Source organism: Nyctereutes procyonoides, unplaced genomic scaffold (genome assembly GCF_905146905.1).
Source record: "Nyctereutes procyonoides isolate TBG_1078 unplaced genomic scaffold, NYPRO_anot_genome, whole genome shotgun sequence".
Lineage (NCBI taxonomy): Eukaryota > Metazoa > Chordata > Mammalia > Carnivora > Canidae > Nyctereutes > Nyctereutes procyonoides.
This window is the reverse complement of record NW_026575146.1, coordinates 77139942-77160462: the sequence shown is the minus strand read 5'-3', so window position 1 is coordinate 77160462 and position 20521 is coordinate 77139942. Positions and strand designations below refer to the sequence as shown.

Below are 20521 nucleotides of genomic sequence, written 5' to 3'. Positions count from 1 at the left end.
GTAAGTTTTAAAACAAAGTACTTTGTACATACTTGGTCTAAAGAGTAAAAGACCTGTAAACAAATCCTGAACACAATCAGGCTTGGTTTTTATGATGCTCTTCTGGAGCAACTCCAAACTATCTGCTGTGTATTAGAGGACTGAACAAATCAGTAAACAGACTGATGATAGTGGGAGCCAATTTTCTGGAAAAGAAGTTTTTTTTTTAATTTTTTTAATTTATGATAGTCAGAGAGAGAGAGAGAGAGAGGCAGAGACATAGGTAGAGGGAGAAGCAGGCTCCATGCACCGGAAGCCTGATGTGGGATTCGATCTCGGGTCTCCAGGATCGCGCCCTGGGCCAAAGGCAGGCGCCAAACCGCTGCGCCACCCAGGGATCCCTGGAAAAGAAGTTAACATGGGACAGGGAAAAACTAGAACTACTTATTTGAAGTTGAAGGTATCTGCATTTTACACATACATCTACATGAAGGACTGATATCCCAATAATGATAACACCTAGAACCCAGATCGTGGTGTCTAAGTACCATTCCACTCAAAGGAATCTGGCCTCTGTAGAATCTGTGGCTGCAGTAGGCAACACACAAGATAAACCCAAGATATTATATCAGAAAACAAGCATTCATACTGATCATTCATAGAGAAAAGAGACTTAGGGGAGAAGGGAAAGCTCCTCTAAGGATAGAACGCTAAGTACTAAATGTAAGAGGAATGATGGACCAAGAAAGCCATCACTTTGCAATCATCATAGTAATAATTGATTCAGACAAAAATATCCATAAACACCAAAACTAGTAGGTGAAAGATAATGTAGTTATTACATAAAAAATCCCCCCCAACACACAAATTGGTTATTAATCTCAAGGGCAAAATAACAACTTTACTGTAGAGAAACTTTGAAGTCTTCAGGTTACCCAAGGTATCAAAAATTTCACTGATATAAAACAAATAGGTTTTCTGTTGTAATGCACTGAACTATATGTCATTCGTGGAATACTCCTGCCATGCTAATTTGAATCTAATCATAAGGAATCAAGCCCAAATTTAGGGATAGTCTACAAAATACCCCATACCTTTCAAAGATACCAATTTCATGAAAGACAGAGAAAGGCTATGGAACTGATCCAGATTTAAAGACTACAGAAACATGACAACTTAATGCAGGGAATGATCTGTCTTATTATATCCGGGCAGCCTGGGTGGCTCAGCGGTTTAGCGCCGCCTTCAGCCCAGGGTCGAGTCCCACATTGGGCTCCCTGCATGGAATCTGCTTCTCCCACTGCCTCTGTCTCTGCTTCTCTCTGTCTCTCGTGAATAAATAAATAAAATCTTAAAAAAAAAAGGATTATATCAATTTTTGGGACACCTAGGTGGCTCAGCAGTTAAGCATCTGCCTTCAGCTCAGGGTGTGATCTTGGAGTCCCGGGATAGAGTCCCACTTCAGGCTCCCTGCATGGAGTCTGCTTCTCCCACTGCCTGTGTCTCTGCCTCTCTCTGTCTCTCATGAATAAATAAATTTTAAAAAATTTAAAAAAGATTGTATCAATTTTTCTTTTTATTCCAGGATCCAAACATATTATGGGATAAATGGAATTTGAATAAGCTATAGATTAGAAGATATAGCAAAGTATAGTAGTCTTCAAATATGTTTGCAAATTCCTTGACACTCCCTCTCCTTGATCCTGGTTAGGTTTCTGCGACCGTTTCCTCAAATTATAACATTGTAACCTCTAAGGGTAGATTAGACATGGCCACAGTACTTCTGCTGATTTTTCTTGGGATACTCTGAAGCTCCACATAGCATCCAGTCAGAATGAAGCCATCAAGCTGAAGGGGCCACAGAGATGGAAGACATACCTGAGTAACAAAAGCTGTTTGGGTTCTCTCAGCTCAGGTGCTAGACATCTGAATGATCTGGTCAGACTGTAATCACAGTACACACCCTAAGGATATATAGGAATTCTTGGTTGCATTTTTTCTGAAAGTTTAGAATAAACTGAAAATAAAGGCTTTAAGACACTCTTGAAACATTACAAGTTTAAAAGGTATGATAGTAAATTTTTAAAGTAATCAGGTCATATTCATACATATAAGATTATCCTATATACAAATCAAAAAAGACTTATAGGTACAAATACGATCTGGTTACCTTTAAAGAGGGCATTACAGATTTATTATATATCTCCTACAAAGCGCTATGTCTCTGGCCACTTTTCTATGCATACCAAGGTTAGTAACCGTAAATTTTTTTCATTGGATTCTGCATAGTATTCCACTGAATGGATAAACAAATTGTTTTGTTGATTCAACTGATGAATGCAAAGTGTGCTATTACGGAAACGATGAACATCCTTTCATGCGTATCAGATCTCCAAGCCCTATGATGAGATAAAGCCATATGTTAGCTTTAAGGAATATTCATTTATTCATGTAATTTTGTCTCATAGTTTCACTGTTTTTGTAAACAGTAATAATGGTAACTGAATAATTTTTCAAAAAGCTAAAACCATTCTAAGCCTCTCTGCCAGAGTAAACGGGGTAGCATGTCAGTGAAAGTCCCTCTACATATTACTTCTGTGAATATAAGTACATCTGTAGGTATACATGTTATTATTTGGGCCACACATACCAGGAAGGCTCTAACCTAGTTTCCTCTGCCTGTCCTTACAGATCCAGGTCTGTGTGCAGCTATGTATTAGAACATAGCTCTTCCAATATTTGGCTAATATATTTTTAAAAAAATCAGCACAAACATCCTTGTGTACACACTCATTTAAGCTATAATAAATCTCCTGAGCAAAGCATCTAGTGCTAACATTGCCAGGTCAAGGAGTATCTTGGTATACATTGACCAACTCATGTTGTCCATTCCTGACAAGAGGTGTTGAACACAGAATGCTGTATAAATGGTAATCCATCTAAACTGTTATATTTAATGAAATTTCAGTAAGAATTCAACGGGTTTCTTGCTCCACCCTCCACTTGGGGTGTGACAAAACTAATGTCCTTGAAATCTGCCAAAGCCCCTGCCTATAGAGGTCTGTACTGCGGGATTGTACACAGAGAAGGCAATCTGATCTAAGCCTGAAGAGAAATAATGACAAGAAACCAATTACTAACAATTCAAGTTTACTAAAAAACTTGTCATTAATAACTACTTTTAAACTTTCAAAGAGTTACAGTGAAATCCTACCTTAACGTATTAGGATCCAAAATTTCCAAGCATATAAATTGTTGTATCATATTATTAGATTAAAAACAGTATTTTCTTAGTCTATAAAATACAAACTAATGATACTAAATATTACACTGTACACATGTCCTGACTACAACAAACCAGGGCCAGATGGAGGATGGGGGCCATTCACAAATTCATCCAAATTTGCATTACTATGGATGGCAGCATGGCATGATTTTCTGTACTTGAACGTTTCCAGAAATTAATCTCATTAAGGCTACTAGCAGGGTTCCCTTTGAGTATGTTGTTATGAAATCAGGGTAGGGGAGTAGAATTTTCAAATATTTATCCTAGATTTTCTCACTTTGTTCAGTAATTGCTGGGCATCTATTATGAGCCAAGCACACTTCTACATGGTAGAGATAAAGTAGTGAAAAACCTCCCTCCCTACATGGAGGTTACATTGCTGTTGCCATTAATTTTATTTGTCCATCATTATACTTCATTAAAGTCCTGCCCCCCTAGTCTTCATTTATAAGGCTTCTTTCCTGGGTAAATTCAGATGAACTTTGAAATTCTTTTGTGTTGCATCTTGAAAACTGGGACATTCAGAACTCTCGTATAAACACTGATTGTATTTATAGGTTTTCTCTCATCTATTAAATGTGATGTTTGCAAAGAATTTATCTCCAACGAGTCCTTAAAACAGCATTTTGCAGAGCTGATTTGCATGTGAAGATTCCTTGAAGCTTCTGAGTTTGGAAGGAACATTCCACAATTACCAGCATTGATCTTCCAATAGAGATGAGGGCGTGAACTCTAACAAAGATGACATCACACCTCACATCTATAGATTTCCTCCAGTGTGGACTCTCTGATGATAGACAAGATGTGATCTCTGGCTGAAGCCTTTACAACAGACATCACATATGTATGGCCTTTCTCCAGTGTGGACCCTCTGATGTGTGTGGAAATGTGAGGCCTGACTGAAGCCCTTACCACACTGCTGACATGTATATGGTTTCTCTCCTGTGTGAACTCTCTGATGAGCACTGAGCCCAGCACTCCAACTAAATTCTTTCCCACACTCCTCACATTTAAACGGTTTCTCTCCAGTGTGAATTATCTGATGGACTTGAAGATTTGACCTCTGGCTGAAGGCCTTACCACATGTATCACATTTATATGGTTTCTCTCCGGTGTGGACTCTCTGATGGGCTTGAAGATGTGAGGCCTGGCTGAATCGCTTCTGACATGCATCACATTTGAATGGCTTCTCCCCAGTATGGACACTCTGATGAGCTTGAAGATTTGAGGCCTGACTAAAGCCCTTCCCACACTCTTCACATTTATAAGGTTTCTCTCCTGTGTGGACCCTCTGATGATTGTGAAGATTCAAGCTCCAATTGAAGCGCTTCCCACACACCTCACATTTGTATGGTTTTTCTCCAGTGTGGACCCTCTGATGGGCTTGAAAATACGAGCTTTGACTGAAGCCTTTACCACACACGTTGCATCGAAATGGTTTCTCTCCTGTGTGAACTCTCTGATGGCTCTGGAAACTTGAGGCTGAACTAAAACCCTTCCCACACTCTTCACACTTGTATGGTTTCTCTCCTGTATGGACTCGTTGATGACTATGAAGATTAAAGCTCAAACTGAAACACTTCCCACACTCATCACACTTGTAGGGTTTCTCTTCAGTGTGGACTCTCTGATGGGTATGAAGATTTGAGCTACAACTAAAGCGTTTACCACAATCTCCACATTTATATGGTTTCTCTCCAGTATGGATTCTCTCGTGGGCCTGGAGATGTGACCTTTGAGTGAAGCCCTTCCCACACACCTCACACTTGTAAGGTTTCTCTCCAGTGTGAACTCTGCAATGAATATTCAGATCCGTGCTACGACTGAAGCCCTTCCCACAACTTTCACATCTGTAGGGTTTCTCTCCTGTGTGAATAGGCAAATGGGCATAAAGATGTGAGGTCTGGTTAAAGCTCTTACCACACTCAAGGCACGAATAGGGCTTCTCCCCTGTGTGGACTCTCTGATGAGTTTGCAGGTTTGAGCTCTGACTGAAACCCTTCCCACACTCATGACACCAATAGCGTTTTTTTCCTGTATAAACACTTTGTTGAACAGGAATAGCTGAGCTATAACCAGGGTCCTTCTCATGTGTGCTGTAAGGGGGGGACTTCTTTCCAGAGTGTACCTGCTGATGAAGTTCAAGGCTGGGGCCATCACTGAAGGCTTTTTCACATTCGCTACAGTGGTAGGTCTGCTGGGAGAGAGGGGACACCTTTAAGATGTCTTTATCACAATTGTTGTTGTGAGCTTTGTCTCTTTTGTGCACTGTATCATCATCGTGGTGGTGTGAAATACAACTGAAAATGTTAACATACGGAGCAAATATACATAACTGGTTTTTCATTGGAGTCTGCTTACAACTTCTCTGATAATTCTGCATTTCGCTGAGATATATTTTACTCCAAGAATTCGGAGTTCTCTGGGCCAGAAATTCTTGATTTTCAATAATATTGGAATGATCCTCTATAAGATTCATTATACAGCTGTCCTCCACAGAAGCCTGAATACATATTCCTGCTCCAACTTGACAGGGGGAATCACACTGGTCGGGGAGCTGAGAACTCTTTCCTTGAATATTTATCACAGAGTCTTGATTTTTGGTTAATTTGCTCACATGTCTCTTGATTTGCCAACATGAAAGCTCCCCTAATGAAAGGCACCTTATTCCTGCTTCATGAAAAGTCGTCATCTCCTTTTGATTCCTGCCTCCTGGAAGGATAAAGAACAAAGAATTAGGAACAGAGAGGGTGACATCAACAAGGTGGTAAATGAAGGAGCTCCAAACCCTTGTTCCCCAGGGGAAATGTTAAAAACTAGAGGCTAGCTGAAAAACAAAGATCTACAGCAAACAAGGGATGGTCCAATAGAAAAAAAAATACATGTTTAAAATGGGAGGAAATTTGGGAGTAGCCCCGAGTGACGGTTTAAGGTCTTCTTGGGTCTCTTCTGAGCATGTGTCTTGACCTGAGGCTGTGTAGGCTTTCCCCCCTTCTCATATGCAGCTACTTTTAAACATAGTGGCATTTTTACTTATGGTAAGGTCCCATTTGAAGGATGCAGAAACCCACCTCCCAATTCCCTACTTCAAAGCAGGCAAAGCAGAGCTGAGCTAACTTTATTTGTGCTACTCTACCCTGCTTGGGGGCCGCCAGAGGGACCGGTGTCTGCTCTGACTTGGGGACACAATGAGGAAACCCAATAGGAAGCTGCAGCAGGCCTCGTGGGAGCTTCAGGGGAACTACAGACCCACAGAAGGCTGGGGAGAAGATTGTGTGTGAAGTAACACAAGAGAACACCTATGTCCCCATAAAGCTAGAGTGATAGTCTTTGGGAGATTCAGACACTTAAAAGCATCTTTGTGTATGAAGGAATTAAAAAAAAAAAAAAAACACATACGTAGGCCCAGGCAAGACACATGCTCAGAATATTCTGGGATGACCTTAAGCCCTCACCATTAGGAAACCGAGGAGGTCAGAACACACCTTGCACATTAGTAAAGGTCTTTCCTAGAAAATAGCTGGTCTCAAAAGATGCTTTCTCAAATGCCCAACTTTCAACAACATAAAAGCATATCAAAACCGAAACAAAACTCCAGCCAACCCAGGAAAAATATGGCTATTTGAAGGAATAAAATAAAGTGGCAATAATGAATTACCTAAGATGAGTATCAGCAGTGTCAGACAAGGTCTTTAGGAATGTCTGAAATAGACTCAAAGAGCTAAAAGAGTGACAGAGGTAAGCAGGAGGGCAGAGTGGGATGGTCCAGTCCTAGGTCCCACACAGGAGCAACAAATAACCAACATCATACAGACGTCGTTTTGTGAAAAATTTTAAAACTAGCTGAGCTGCAACAACCAAGATAATGTTTAACCAAGTAAAAGATGTACTCAAAGCTGTGCAAAATTTGTGTTTTTCCTTGCCCCATCCCTCCTGGTGAGTGTGTGACGAGGTTGGGAGGAAGCTGCCTAGTTCCTGGTGGCAAACAACAAAACCTAACTCCTACAAAGGAAAATAAGATCTCCAAAAAACCAAACCTACCAGAAAAGAACCCAAACAGCCAAAGTAATGCTGAAAAAGAAAATCAAAGCTGGAGGAGTCACAATTCTGGACTTCAAGCTATATTATAAAGCTGTAATCATGGGACGCCTGGGTGGCTCAGTGGTCTGGGATCAAGTCCTGCATCGGGCTTCTTGCAGGGAGTCTGCTTCTCCCTCTGCTTCTCTCTCATGAATAAATAAAGTCTTTTTAAAAAAACTGTAATCACCAAGACAGTATGTTACTGGCACAAAAACAGACACAGAGCTCAGTGGAACAGAATAGAGAACCCAGAAATGGACCCTCAACTATGTGGTCAACTAATCTTTGACAAAGCAGGAAAGAATATTCAATGGAAAAAAGTCTCTTCAACAAGTGTGTTGGGGAAATTGGAGCCACATGCAGAGGAGTGAAACTGAACCATTTCTTTACAGCATACACAAGGGTAGACTCAAAATGGATAAAAGACCTAAATGTGAGACAGGAATCCATCAAAATCCTAGAGGATAACACAGGCAGCAACCTCTTTGGCTGCAGCAACTTCTTGTAAGACACGTCTCTAAAGGCAAGGGAAGCAAAGGCAAAAATGAACTATTGGGACTTCACCAGAATAAAAAGCATTTGCCCAGCAAAGGAAACAGCAAAACCAAAAGACAACCAACAGGATGGGAGAAGATATTTGCAAATATCTTATCAGATAAAGGGCTAGTATCCAAAAATCTGTAAAGAACTTATCAAACTCAACATCCAAAGGAAAAAAAAAGCCAATCAAGAAATGGGCAGAACACAGGAACAGACACTTCTCCAAAGAAGACATACAAATGGCCAACAGACATATGAAAAAATACTCAACATCACTGGGCATCAGGGAAATACCACTTCGAGATACCACTTTACACCAGTCAGAATGGCTAAAATTAACAAGTCAGGAAACGTCAGATGCTGATGAGGATTCGGAGAAACAGGAACCCTTGTACGCTGTTGGTGGGGATGCAGGCTGGTACAGCCACTTTGGAAAACAGTGTGGAGGTTCCTCAAAGTTGAAAATGGAGCTACCCTACGACCCAGCAATTGCACTACTGGGTATTTATCCCCAAAATACAAATGTAGTGATGTGAAAGGCACCTGCACCCCAATGTTTATAGCAGCAATGTCTACAATAACCAAACTATGGAAAGAACCCATCGACAGAAGAATTGATAAAGGAGATGTGGATATATACAATGGAATATTGTATGATACTCAACCATCAAAAAAAAAAAATCTTGCCATTTGCAATGACATGGATGGAACTAGAGAGTATTATGCTAAGTGAAATTAGTCAATCACAGAAAAACAATTACCATATGATCTAACTCATGTGGAATTTAAGAAACAAAACAGAGGATCACAGAGGAAGAGAGGAAAAAATAAAACAAGACGAAATCAGAGAGGGAGACAAACTGTAAGAGACTCCTAATCACAGGAAACAGTTGCTGGAGAAGAGGTAACTGGGGGCATGGGGTAACTAGGCAGTGGACATTAAGGAGGGTGCATGAAGTAATGAGCACTGGGTGTTAAATCTTTTTTTTTTTTTTTATGTTTGTTTATTCATGAGAGAGACAGAGAGAGAGAAAGGCAGAGACGCAGAGGGAGAAGCAAGCTCCATGCAGGAAGCCCGATGCGATACTCGATTCCGGGACCCAGGATCACGCCCCAGGGCAAAGGCATGTGCCAAACCGCTGAGCCACACAGGCATCCCAAGCACTGGGCATCAGATGAATCACTGACCTCTACCTCTGCAATTAATACATTATATGTTAACTGAATTTGAATTAATAAAAATACGATTTAAAAAATTTTAAGTGTTGGTGAAGATGTGGAGAAAAAGGAACACTTGTGCACTACTGGTGGGAATTTGCAGCCACTGTGGGAAACAGTATGAAGGTTTCTCAAAAAATTAAAAATAGAATTAGCACATAAGCTAGTAATTCCACTAATGGGTACTTAAACAAAAAAACCCACAAAAAAAAAAAAAAAACGCAACACGAATTCAAAAGGCTATATGCACCTCTATGTTTACTGCAGAACTATTTACAAGACCCAAGACATGGAAACAGCCCAAGTGTCCATCAACAGATGAACTGATAAAATATGTGGGTGGTGTACACACAGACATAAACACAATGGAATATTACTCATAAGAGTAAGATCTTGCCGCCATTTGCAACAACATGGATAGACCTAGAAGGCATTATGCTGAGTGAAATAAGTCAAAGGGACGCCTAGGTGGCTCAGCGGTTGAGCGTTCGCCTTCAACTCAGGTCATGATCCCGGGGCTGGGGTGGAGTTCCACATCAGGCTTCCTGCATGGAGCCTGCTTCTCCCTCTGCCCATTTCTCTCTCTCATTCTCTCTCTCTCTGTCTCTCATGAATAAAATCCTTAAAAAAAAAAAAGACAAATACTTTTTGATTTCACTTATAGGTGGAATCTAAAAATCAAAACATATGAACAAAGCAAAAATAGGCCTGTAAATAACAGAGAACTGGTGGTTGCTGGTGGGGGCAGGGGGATGGCGGGCAAAATAGGTGAAGGGAATACGAAGTACAGGATTCCAACTGTGGGATGAATGAGTTACAGGGATGAGAGGTACAGCATAAGTAATACAATCAACGGTATTGTAACAGTGCTGTATGCTGACAGTAGCATAATGTATATACAGTTGTCTATTTACTATGTTGCCTACCTGAAACTATCACTGTGTGTCAACTATACTTCAATTAAAAATTAGATTTTAAAAAACTTAAGAGGGATCCCTGGGTGGCGCAGCGGTTTGGCGCCTGCCTTTGGCCCAGGGCATGATCCTGGAGACCCAGGATCGAATCCCACATCGGGCTCCCAGTGCATGGAGCCTGCTTCTCCCTCTGCCTATGTCTCTGCCTCTCTCTCTCTCTCTGTGTAACTATCATAAATAAATAAAAATTTAAAAAAATAAAAAATAAATAAAAAACTTAAGATATCCAGAAAAGTCTTAAGAATATCAAAATTAAATATACTCTACATAACCCACATGTCAAACAGGAAATTTCATGGGAAGTTAGAAAATACTTTGTGACATAATATTCATTATATTTCTATTTCTGGTGTGCAGTTAAACGGAACTCAGATAATTTTATAGTGTTAAAAGTTTATATCAGAAAACAAAGTGTAAAATAAAAAACCTAAGGTTCCACCTCAAGAAGCCATGAAAAGAGGAATTAAGGAAATCAGAGTAAAAGTCAAATGAAACAAGTAGGGAAAGTTCAACATTAAGCATGAAAGATAGAATTATACTATAGATCTTAGAAGCATTAAAATGAGATATATTCAACAACTCAAATTTTTAAAAATATACTAATTCCCTGAAACATACAAATTACCAAATCTGTTGCAAGAAAAGCAAAAAATCTAAATAGTTCAGAAATTTAATTCATAAAGACATTCTCACAAAAAGACCAACTTCACCAGTGGATTCCAATTAGCAGTCAGTAAAGGAGTAATACCAGCCCTATACGAATCCTTTCAGAAAATATAAGAGGATGGTATATTTGAGTTATTGTATAAGGCCAGTGTTACTTGATATCAAAATCAAAGACATCAAGTCTCAAGAAAATGGCAAATCAAAACCCCTCAACATAAAGTGCAAAAATCCTTAACAAAGAATAAATCTTGTTTCTAGAAACATAATAAAAAAAACACTAGCACATCATGAATAAGTGGGGTTAATCCCAGTGTTAAAAACAGGGGCACCTGGTTGGCTCAGTGGTTGAGCACCTATGTGATCCCAGGGTCCTGGGATCAAGTCCCACATCCAGCTCCCCACAGGGAGCCTGCTTCTCCCTCTGCCTATGTCTCTGTGTCTCTCAAATAAATACATCTTTAAAAAAAATAATAAAAATAAAAACAAGACAAGAGGACCCAAATGGAGTTGCTTATGCTACACCCCATGCCACCAAACCAAGACTTAATTACAATTTTGGCTCACCCAGAAATGGGATCTTAAACCAATCAATCAGGAATCCCCAGGTCAGCTGTAGTAGGTACCCCTGTATCCTCTTAAAGGAAGGTAACCCTGCAATAACCAACCTACTTCTTTGCCTCCTATAATTGCCTTGCTCCTGTTCCATTCTGCTGTCGAAATCTTTTATATGGATCTCTGGGAGCTTTTCTATCTGCTGTAATGATGTTGCCTGATTTATGAATCACTGAATAAAGCCAGTAAAATCTTTAAAATTTAGTCAGCTAAATTTTGTTTTTTAATAGAAGGGAATGCAAGCTTGTTTTAACATGTGAAATCACCAATGCATTTTACCATATTCACAGCATGAAGGAAAAAAATCTTATAATCATCTCAGTAAATGCAGACTAAGCATTTTACAAAATATGTACATACATATACTGTTACCCATTCATGATAAAGAAACTGAAACTAAGACGGGAACTCAACCCCCCAAAAAAGCCTATGACTAGTATCATTATCAGTGGTAAAAGACTGAATGCTGTGCACACGCATCAGGCAAACAAACCATCAAAAAACCCAAAGGCATTCATACTGGAAAGAATACACATTTGTAGATCATAATTTTCTACACAGAAAGTCTATAGGAATGTATAAAAAGGGTACTAAAATGTTTCTAGAATATACCAACATGGGAAGACTGCAGACTACAAGGTTGATGTCAAAAACCGATTGTAGGGATCCCTGGGTGGCGCAGTGGTTTGGCGCCTGCCTTTGGCCCAGGGCGCGATCCTGGAGACCCGGAATTGAATCCCACGTCGGGCTCCCGGTGCATGGAGCCTGCTTCTCCCTCTGCCTATGTCTCTGCCTCTCTCTCTTTCTCTCTGTGTGACTATCATAAATAAATAAAAATTAAAAAACAAAAAACCATTAAGCTGGGGGAATGAGCACATACCATAGGGCCTTCCAGCCCCCTTGAATACTTTGGGATTTTCTTGATTTTGTTGTTTTGTTTTGTTTCATTTGAGAGGGAGAACACAGGCAGGGGCAGAGGGGGAGAGAGACTCTCAAGTAGATTCCACACTGAGCACAAAGCCAGGCATGGGGGCTCGAGCTCATGACCCTGAGATTATGACTGGAGTCCAAACATAAGTCGGACACTTAAGAGCCACTCAGCTGCCCCTAACACTTCTGGTTTGATTCTGAGTGAAGGGAGAAGACTATGGAGGATTTGAAGCAGAGGAGAGACATGATGTGATTAATGTTTTCAAAGGGTCTCTCTAGCTGCTGCATGAAGGTTATCCAGAACAGAGGCAGAACAACGACACTGCCACCTACAAGGACCCCAGCTGCATGATTCTTAGCCGAGTGCCTACCTCCTTGAGTATGGAACTCCTTTGTGCAAAGCTTTTCCTCTCTCTCCAATTGGGATATCACATCTGGTTTGGAGGATGAATGCCCTACAAAAAGATAAAAAGTGAAAAACATTAAGGGCAAAAGTACTGGAAAATTTTCGTTCCGATCCCATAATGTACTATGCCCTTGCCCAAAGCAGTGTTTATCAAACACTTTCCTATCACCACCCATAGTAAATACACTTGGTATCATTAGAAATACATTACTACCACACAAATTCTTGAAATAAATGATCAAATGAACTGTTTCTTATTCTTTTAAGATGAGGTGAGAGGAGAGACAGAGGGAGAGAGAAACTCATGCAGACTCCTGCCAAGTGCAGAGTCTGATGGCGGGGCTCAGTCTTCCAACCCTGAGATCATGACCTGAGCTGAAACCAGAGTCAGATGCTTATCCAACTGAGGCCCCCAGATGCCCCTCAAATGAACTGTTTCTAACCAAAGTCTGTTTTTATTATATCCTTCCCAGTCTGAGACCCCTCACTGTAAACAGCCTGCAGTTACTGCTGCCATGTGCACCTATGTGCACCATTCTAAGGAGCCCTGATACTGTTCCTCTGTTCTCCAAGTCTTCTACAAGACTGATGACTCAATTTACTAAATTAAATTCCTGACCCACCAATGGGCCATGATCTACAAGCTATCGAGCCAGGTGGAGACAAGCTTAACGGTTCATCTATAGTTCATTTACATGAGATAACATCTACCTTGGAGCAAAGACTAGAAACGTCTGGTCTCCGTGCTCCAAAGGGATTTGAAAACTCTGATATCTGAGAAGTCCTGATGCCTTGAACTAGTGGGCAGAGGCCACTGGTGCCACTGAACATACTAATATGCAGAGGACAGTCCTCATAACACAGAATTATCTGCCCCTCAAGGTCAAGAGTGCCAAGGTTAAGAAACCCTGCTTGAGGGGATGAGTTACAGAAACATCCTGTCCTCACCCACAGAGACCAGGTTCCTGAAGTTCTCCAGCATCACATCTCGGTACAGCCTCCTCTGGGTGGGGTCCAGCAGCCCCAGCTCCTCCTCACTGAAGACCACAGCCACATCCTTGAATGTCACCGCCTCCTACAACACCAAGCACACACACCTCAATCCTGCACCCACCGGGCCACTGGCAGTGGGGTAGCACTGAGGCAGCAGAGGGAGTATGTGGAAAGTGGTTCCCCATTCTGAGGGATCTAAGCAACTCTTCTTAGTAACAGCTTCTCCTCTTCCCTTTCCACAATCACACCAAAAATGTGAGGAATGCAGAGGGAGAAGGAAAGAGAAGAAAAACACTTCTGTACATGTAACATGGCGCCCTTTATATTTTTTTAATTAAAAAAAAATATTTATTTATTTGACTGAGCATAAGCAGGGGGAGCAGCAGAGCAAGAGGGAGAAGCAGACTCCTCACTGATCAGGGAGCCCGACAAGGGGCTCCATCCCATGACCCTGGGATCATGACCTGACCCAAAGGCACTTAACAGATTAAGCCACCCAGGTGCCTCCATGGTGCCCTTATGTAGTTAAGTCCCTAGAACTGTCATTGTCAAATCATGGCATACACATATTTTACAATTTGACCAATACAGCCAAATTTTGTAAGAAATTTTGAGTTAATTCATCCCAACAGCATCGAATAGTGCCCCCTCCTTTACTCCGTCATCAGCATGTGCCCATCGAACAGGCCGTTAGCACCCCTCCAGGGCAGGGACCTGTGTTCTCAGCAGGATGCCCCACCTGTCAATTGCAGCAACAATCAGTGTCGAGGTTAAGAACGTATGTTCTGGAAACCAAATGCCTCTAAGACTCTGTCCATGATTGGCTTTGGGACCCTGGTCAAGTCACCTAACTTCTCAATACTTCAATGTCCTTACCTGTGCAATAGTACCACATAAGGCACTTGAAGGGCTCAAATGAGACTAAAGGACTTAGGGCAGCATCTGACACATATTAAGTACTCAACAAATGTCAGCCATTGCTATTACTGTTATCATCATTATTCCTGGCTGCATAGTAGTCCATAAAAATGGTGATCTAGGATATATTTAATGATTCCAAGTAATTAAACAACACAATAAATTTTTTTAACTATTAAATGCTGCAGAAAACATTTTTATATAGATCTCTGCCAACTGTCTTGTTACTTCCCTAGGATAAGTTCTAAGAAATGGCAATTGCCTGTTGAAAAATATGCACCTTTATTTTGCTAATATAATGACAATTTTCCCAATTAACTCTTCCTGTAAGAGATTAGAAGTATCCCTGATTCTCTATATTCTGACCAAAATTGGACATTATCTTATTTTTTAAATGTTGGGTAATTTGGTTAAGTGATAAAAACAACTCCTAAAAAAATTTCCACTTAATTTTTTTTTTAATTTTTAAAAAAGATTTTATTTGAGAGAGAGGGAGAGAAAGAGTGATCTGGGGGAGGGGCAGAGGGAGAGGATCTCAAGGAGACTCAGTGCTGAGTATGAAGCCTGACTTAGGGCTCAATCTTACAACCCTGAGATCATGACCTGAACCAAAACCAAGAATCAGACACTCAACCATCGGAGCCACCCAGGCGCCCCTCCACTTATTTAATTTTTTTAAACGATTGTCTTTTTAAAAAAAGATATTTATTTATTCATTCATTCATTTATTCATTCATTCTAGAGGCAGAGACATAGGCAGAGGGAGAAGCAAGTTCCATGCAGGAAGCCTGATGTGAGACTCAATCCCTGATGTAGGATCACGCCCTGAGTTAAAGGCAAATGCTCAACTGCTGAGCTCACCCAGGCATCCCTAAAAGATTGTCTTTCAACATACCGTCAACTATATTCAAATAATAAAAAACATCTTTTGATTTTTTTTATATTACTTGTTCATTTCCTTCATTCATAATCCTGCTGGAGTATCTTATGGATCAGTAAAATTCCTATTGAGAGTATTAAGCCTTTTTCCTAGTATGTATAGATTCCCACCTTCACCCCCCAACCCCTAACCCCGACTCCTGTTTCCTATATGTCTCACAAATTTTTCTGTATGGAAATAAAAATTATCTCAACTTTAGCTTGAGTTCTGAGCATCTATATACTAAACAACTAGTTAAGACATCTGAAAAGAAGAGACAGCCACTGAGAAAAGGAATAAGGTGAGGACAATATTATTTTTGGAGTCCTCTGTCTACCAGACATGCCAGCACACATGAAGCTTGGCTTCAGGTTCCTGAATAGAGAAGTCTCTTTTCTTCTGGGTCTTTCCATTTACTCTCATTGAACACCTGAAACTCCCAGCTTAGGCGATGGGAACGTTAGTGTCCCTGGGCACTGAGTAGATTTCAGTAGGTATCTGAAGGTTCACAAGGTTTTTTCATGTTAAAATGCAGTTAAGACCATCTACATCCTCACACAGCTGTTCCACAGAGTTAAATGCCTGGCAAATGCCTAGTGCTAAAGATTTTTATTTTTTAAAGATTTTACTTATTTATTCATGAGAGGCAGAGACATGGGCAGAGGGAAAAGCAGATTCTCCACAGTGAGCCTGATGTGGGACTTGATCCCAGGACCCCAGGATCACGACCTGAACCAAAGATAGAGGCTCAATCTCTGAACCACCCAGGCGCCCCAGTGCTAAAGATTTTTAAAATTAAATATGTATTTTTTAAGACATGTTAACATGTTAATGAATAAAACAAACATTCAACTATAATACACACATGGTTTAACTTAGAATAAAAAAGAGAATCTAGGGCAGCCCCGGTGGCACAGTGGTTTGGTTTAGCGCCCCCTGCAGCCAGGGGTGTGATCCTGGAGACCCGGGATAGAGTCCCACCTCAGGCTCCCTGCATGGAGCCTGCTTCTCCCTCTGCCTGTGTCTCTGCCTGCCTCTCTCTCTGTGTCTTTATGAATAGATAAATAAAATCTTAAAAAAAAAAGAATTTAGCTCTTTATTATTATTTTAAAATATTTATTTATTTTTAAATAAGCTCTACAGCCAAAGTGCGGCTTGAATTCAGGACCCTGAGATCAAGATTCACACACTCAACAGACTGAGCTGGCCAGGCACGCTCCAAATCTAGCTTTTCTTGTTTGAAAACAACTAAAATTATTTTCAGAGTTCAGTCTGAGATGGATTCTGCTGTACCAAATCATACTTTAGACAGTCTTATCACAAAATGGGAGGCACCTCTTGTGAGAAAACAATGGAGTCCCTAAAACTTCAAAGAGAAAAAAAAAATGACTTAAATCTCAAGAATTTCCGTATGGAAAGAAAGATTATATGTAAGAAAACTGTTACTGCAAACATCTTTAAAATGGTAAAACCCACCTGTAAATGAAGAATGGAGTAAAGCAGTAGGTAAATTATGGGAAATGATATGACTATTTAAAGTGTAGGTAACAAAAAATTACACTTGCAAAATCCAAAATGATACTTAAACTATGATTACAAATCTAGGCATGTCAATGCAAATGAGAAAGAATGTGGGACCAATTAAAACTGATTTGTAAACATGTCTGTAATACGGAAGTCATTTTTAAAAAAATGTCTATTAACTTTCACACAATTGTTTGGAAACAAAGCGCAAGAGCCTGGTATACAACAATTATGTGCCTTGGGTTCCCTTGTACCCTTCCCAAGCAGGGGAAAAATGCATCCAGTCTTCCTTTTTTTTTTTTTAAATTTATGATAGTCACAGAGAGAGAGAGAGAGAGGCAGAGACACAGGCAGAGGGAGAAGCAGGCTCCATGCATCAGGAGCCCGATGTGGGATTCGATCCCGGGTCCCCAGGATCGCGCCCTGGGTCAAAGGCAGGCGCCAAACCGCTGCGCCACCCAGGGATCCCCGCATCCAGTCTTTATGACATGTCATTTTAAGGAACAGAAAGGCAAACCCAACTTACCTGGAACTTGGTCATTTTTCTCCTTCTCCTGGGGAAGGGCAGAGTTTGGGAAGGCAAAACTGTGGAAGGGAAAGCCATCATGAGAGAGCTGCTAGTCTACGTGGCACTTTGTGCCAACAGGAAGAGGTGTCTCTTTCCCCAGCAGAACTCAGACCCGCGGCTGGATTCCAGCTTCCCCCTCAATCAACTGTGTGAGTTCATGAACAGTCCCTAATCTAAGTGCTTCTGGCAGCTTCCAGAGTATTCCCCAGCCTGGGTATGAGAGGAAATGAGAGGCATACAGGCAATATAACTTACTGGGACCAAAGTGCCTGGGTTCAAATTCTGCATTTCTCCTTATCGCCTTCTATTTACTAGCAGGGTAAACCTTGAGCGAGTTATTACTCTTCCTGTGCCTCAATCCAGTCACCTGTAAATGGGGATCATCATAATGCCACTATTCCCCCATTTCCTGCGGAGCCACACAAGCAGATGCTATTATGCTTCACAAAACCTCCCTTGCAGATGTGCTCTCCGGAAAGTGAAGGTTTTAAGAAGCCTAGAATTCAGAGCTGAATGCTCTGGGCTGTGAGTCATCCTCACCCTAAGGAAAGTCCTTCTCGCTGGTTGTCCCACAGATCATTGGAGGATTCATTCTCCTGCTAACGATAAACTGCCATGATTTCCCCCCTACTCCGTCCCGCACTGAACACCATTTTTAAGATGTGTAATTACTGGAGCTTGTCATTAAGCCGGAAGAGCCTCCACCAAGTTTCTCCCGTATGCACGGAGGCAAAGAATAACAAAAACCGCAGACTAAGAAGTCCTGTTGCATTTGAACGAACGGCACGCAGCTGTGAACAGTCGGGGACGCGCCACGCCGCGGGCACTCCGCGAAGCCGCGGCCGTTTCTCTGGGATAAGCCCCCAAGAACTTCGCCAGGGTCCGGCTAAGGAGAACTCTCCTTCCTCAACAAGTGTCGCGGGAGAGACCAGGAATCCAGGACCGGCCCCGCGGCAGAGCTGGGCGACCGGCCGGCGGCGCTGCGTGCAGCGGGGGCTCTCAGGGGCTCTCGCGAGCTTCCCCACCGCAGGGGCCCCGAGTTACGGGGACAGCACGCGCGGTGCCATCCCACACGGCGCGAGGCACCGATCTGCAGCCTTCCCAGCTGATCTCGTTGAATTCTCCAAGCACCGCCGGGAAGGCACTAACGCTTTTTAGGCACGAGGAAACCGAGGCAAGGGGATGCTAAGTGGCTCGCGCAATGTTTCCCCGCAAGGCGGACGCGGCGCCGGCGGCAGGGCCGGGCCGGGGGTTGGGGGCCGGGGGCGCCGAGAGCGCTGGAGACCTTCAAACTCCGCTGGCCACGCGCGCCCGCCCCGACGCGGAGGCTCCGCCGGGCAGCGGCACTGTGCCGCCGCCGCCTCCGTCCCCGCCCTCCGCCGCCGCCGGCCGCGGCTCCCCTTCCCCAGGACCGGGGTCCGGCTGGCTGCTGGCCCCACGCCGAGACCGAGAAGGCTCGGAGGGACCGCAGCGACACGGGGTGTACTCACCTCACGGCCAGCAACCTCGGCCCCGACCTCGCCTTCCTGGAGCGGAAGTGCCCCGCACTCTACCGGGCTCCTGGACTACACTTCCCAGAGTGCCCAAGGGGAAGCGCCTCGGGTTTCGCGCACCTGCTGGACTACGTTTCCCAGAATGCAGGTCGCGGGATCGCGCTTCCTACCGGCTTGCTCTTGTTCTGGGCGAAGGTGGCTTCGGTTTGAGCAGTTGCTCTGGCGCTGCAGCTGTCAGATTTCTTTTTGTTTTTTTTTTTTTTTTTTTTTTTTTTTTAGAAATTTCTTTTTTTTTTTTTTTTAATTTTTTTGTTTTATTTATTTATGATAGGCACACAGTGAGAGAGAGAGAGGCAGAGACACAGGCAGAGGGAGAAGCAGGCTCCATACACCGGGAGCCCGACGTGGGATTCGATCCGGGGTCTCCAGGATCGCGCCCTGGGCCAAAGGCAGGCGCCAAACCGCTGCGCCACCCAGGGATCCCAGATTTCTTTTTGTTTTATACATTTCTTGAAGCTCATGAGAAAGCAATTACGAATTGAAAAAGTTCGGTTGTATAAAAGAGAAAAACGGGGGATCCTTGGGTGGCTCAGCGGTTTAGCGCCTGCCTTCAGCCCAGGGCGTGATCCTGGAAACCAGGATCGAGTCCCACGTCAGGCTACCTGCATGGAGCCTGCTTCTCCCTCTGCCTGTCTCTGCCTCTCTCTCTCTCTATCATAAATAAAATCTTAAAAAGAGAGAGAGAGAGAGAGAGAGAGAGACGAAGTTTGCACTATGAAGTTAACCAACATTTTTAGCGGGAGCAAGGGATAGGCTCAATATGGGAAACGTAAATGTGACTTGGGCTGAACGGGCTAACGCTGAACTTAGGAAACATTGGATCTCAAACCTGCATCGAATGTCGGCCCCTCTGGTATCCCCAGTGCAACCGTCGATAATAAACGGAGTTTATGGCTGATCGCGGTGAGGACACCACTGCAACAGACACACACACAACACCTTGGCACGGCCACGAAATCAGGGTTGGAATTCATGGAGAAGGGCAAGTTTTGTTTCAATGCGACGGACTTGATTAGGTTTGCGTAAGGATCGTGGTACTAAGGACCAGGATTGGGGGTAACAGCGAGGGTTTTTAGGTGCCAACTGTTGCTGCTTTCTTTCGGAGAAATTGAAGAGTTGATAGAAGTTGATGGAACTTGTGGAAGTTCCTGTGATGAACAGTCAGGCGATTTGCTTGGACGGGAATCCCAGGGAATAGTAAAGGCGTGCTAATGACAACTGAACCGTTATATTAACATACAGAATAAATTGTGGGAAGGGAGGTAGGTAGGTAGGAAGTTTCAATCGTGAGTGTCCAAGCTGTCCACGCTGTGTGTCTTCTGGGGAGGGGAGGGAACAGAGGTAGGCGGAATGTG

General features: G+C 42.6%; 1 protein-coding gene across 1 annotated transcript; it reads right to left on the bottom strand.

The window, feature by feature from the left end:
• Positions 1-3198: 3198 nt before the first annotated feature.
• On the bottom strand, positions 3199-19161 carry ZNF235 (zinc finger protein 235). Its single transcript, XM_055311395.1, has 5 exons — positions 19104-19161; positions 17572-17630; positions 13640-13766; positions 12657-12740; positions 3199-5977 (listed from the first exon to the last, which is right to left on the bottom strand). The coding sequence occupies exons 2-5, from the start codon at positions 17584-17586 to the stop codon at positions 4026-4028; spliced, it is 2178 nt and encodes a 725-aa protein (XP_055167370.1). The 5' UTR covers positions 17587-17630; positions 19104-19161; the 3' UTR covers positions 3199-4025.
• Between the last annotated feature and the right edge of the window lie 1360 nt (positions 19162-20521).

Bases quoted from the DNA above. Each gene is read 5' to 3' on its own strand.
- ZNF235 (XM_055311395.1), bottom strand. The intron at 12,741-13,639 runs GTGAGGACAGGA...ATCTTTTTGTAG, and splicing joins CAGGAACCTGGTCTCTGTGG to GGCATTCATCCTCCAAACCA. The intron at 5,978-12,656 runs GTAGGCACTCGG...TTATCCTTCCAG, and splicing joins GGAGTTCCATACTCAAGGAG to GAGGCAGGAATCAAAAGGAG.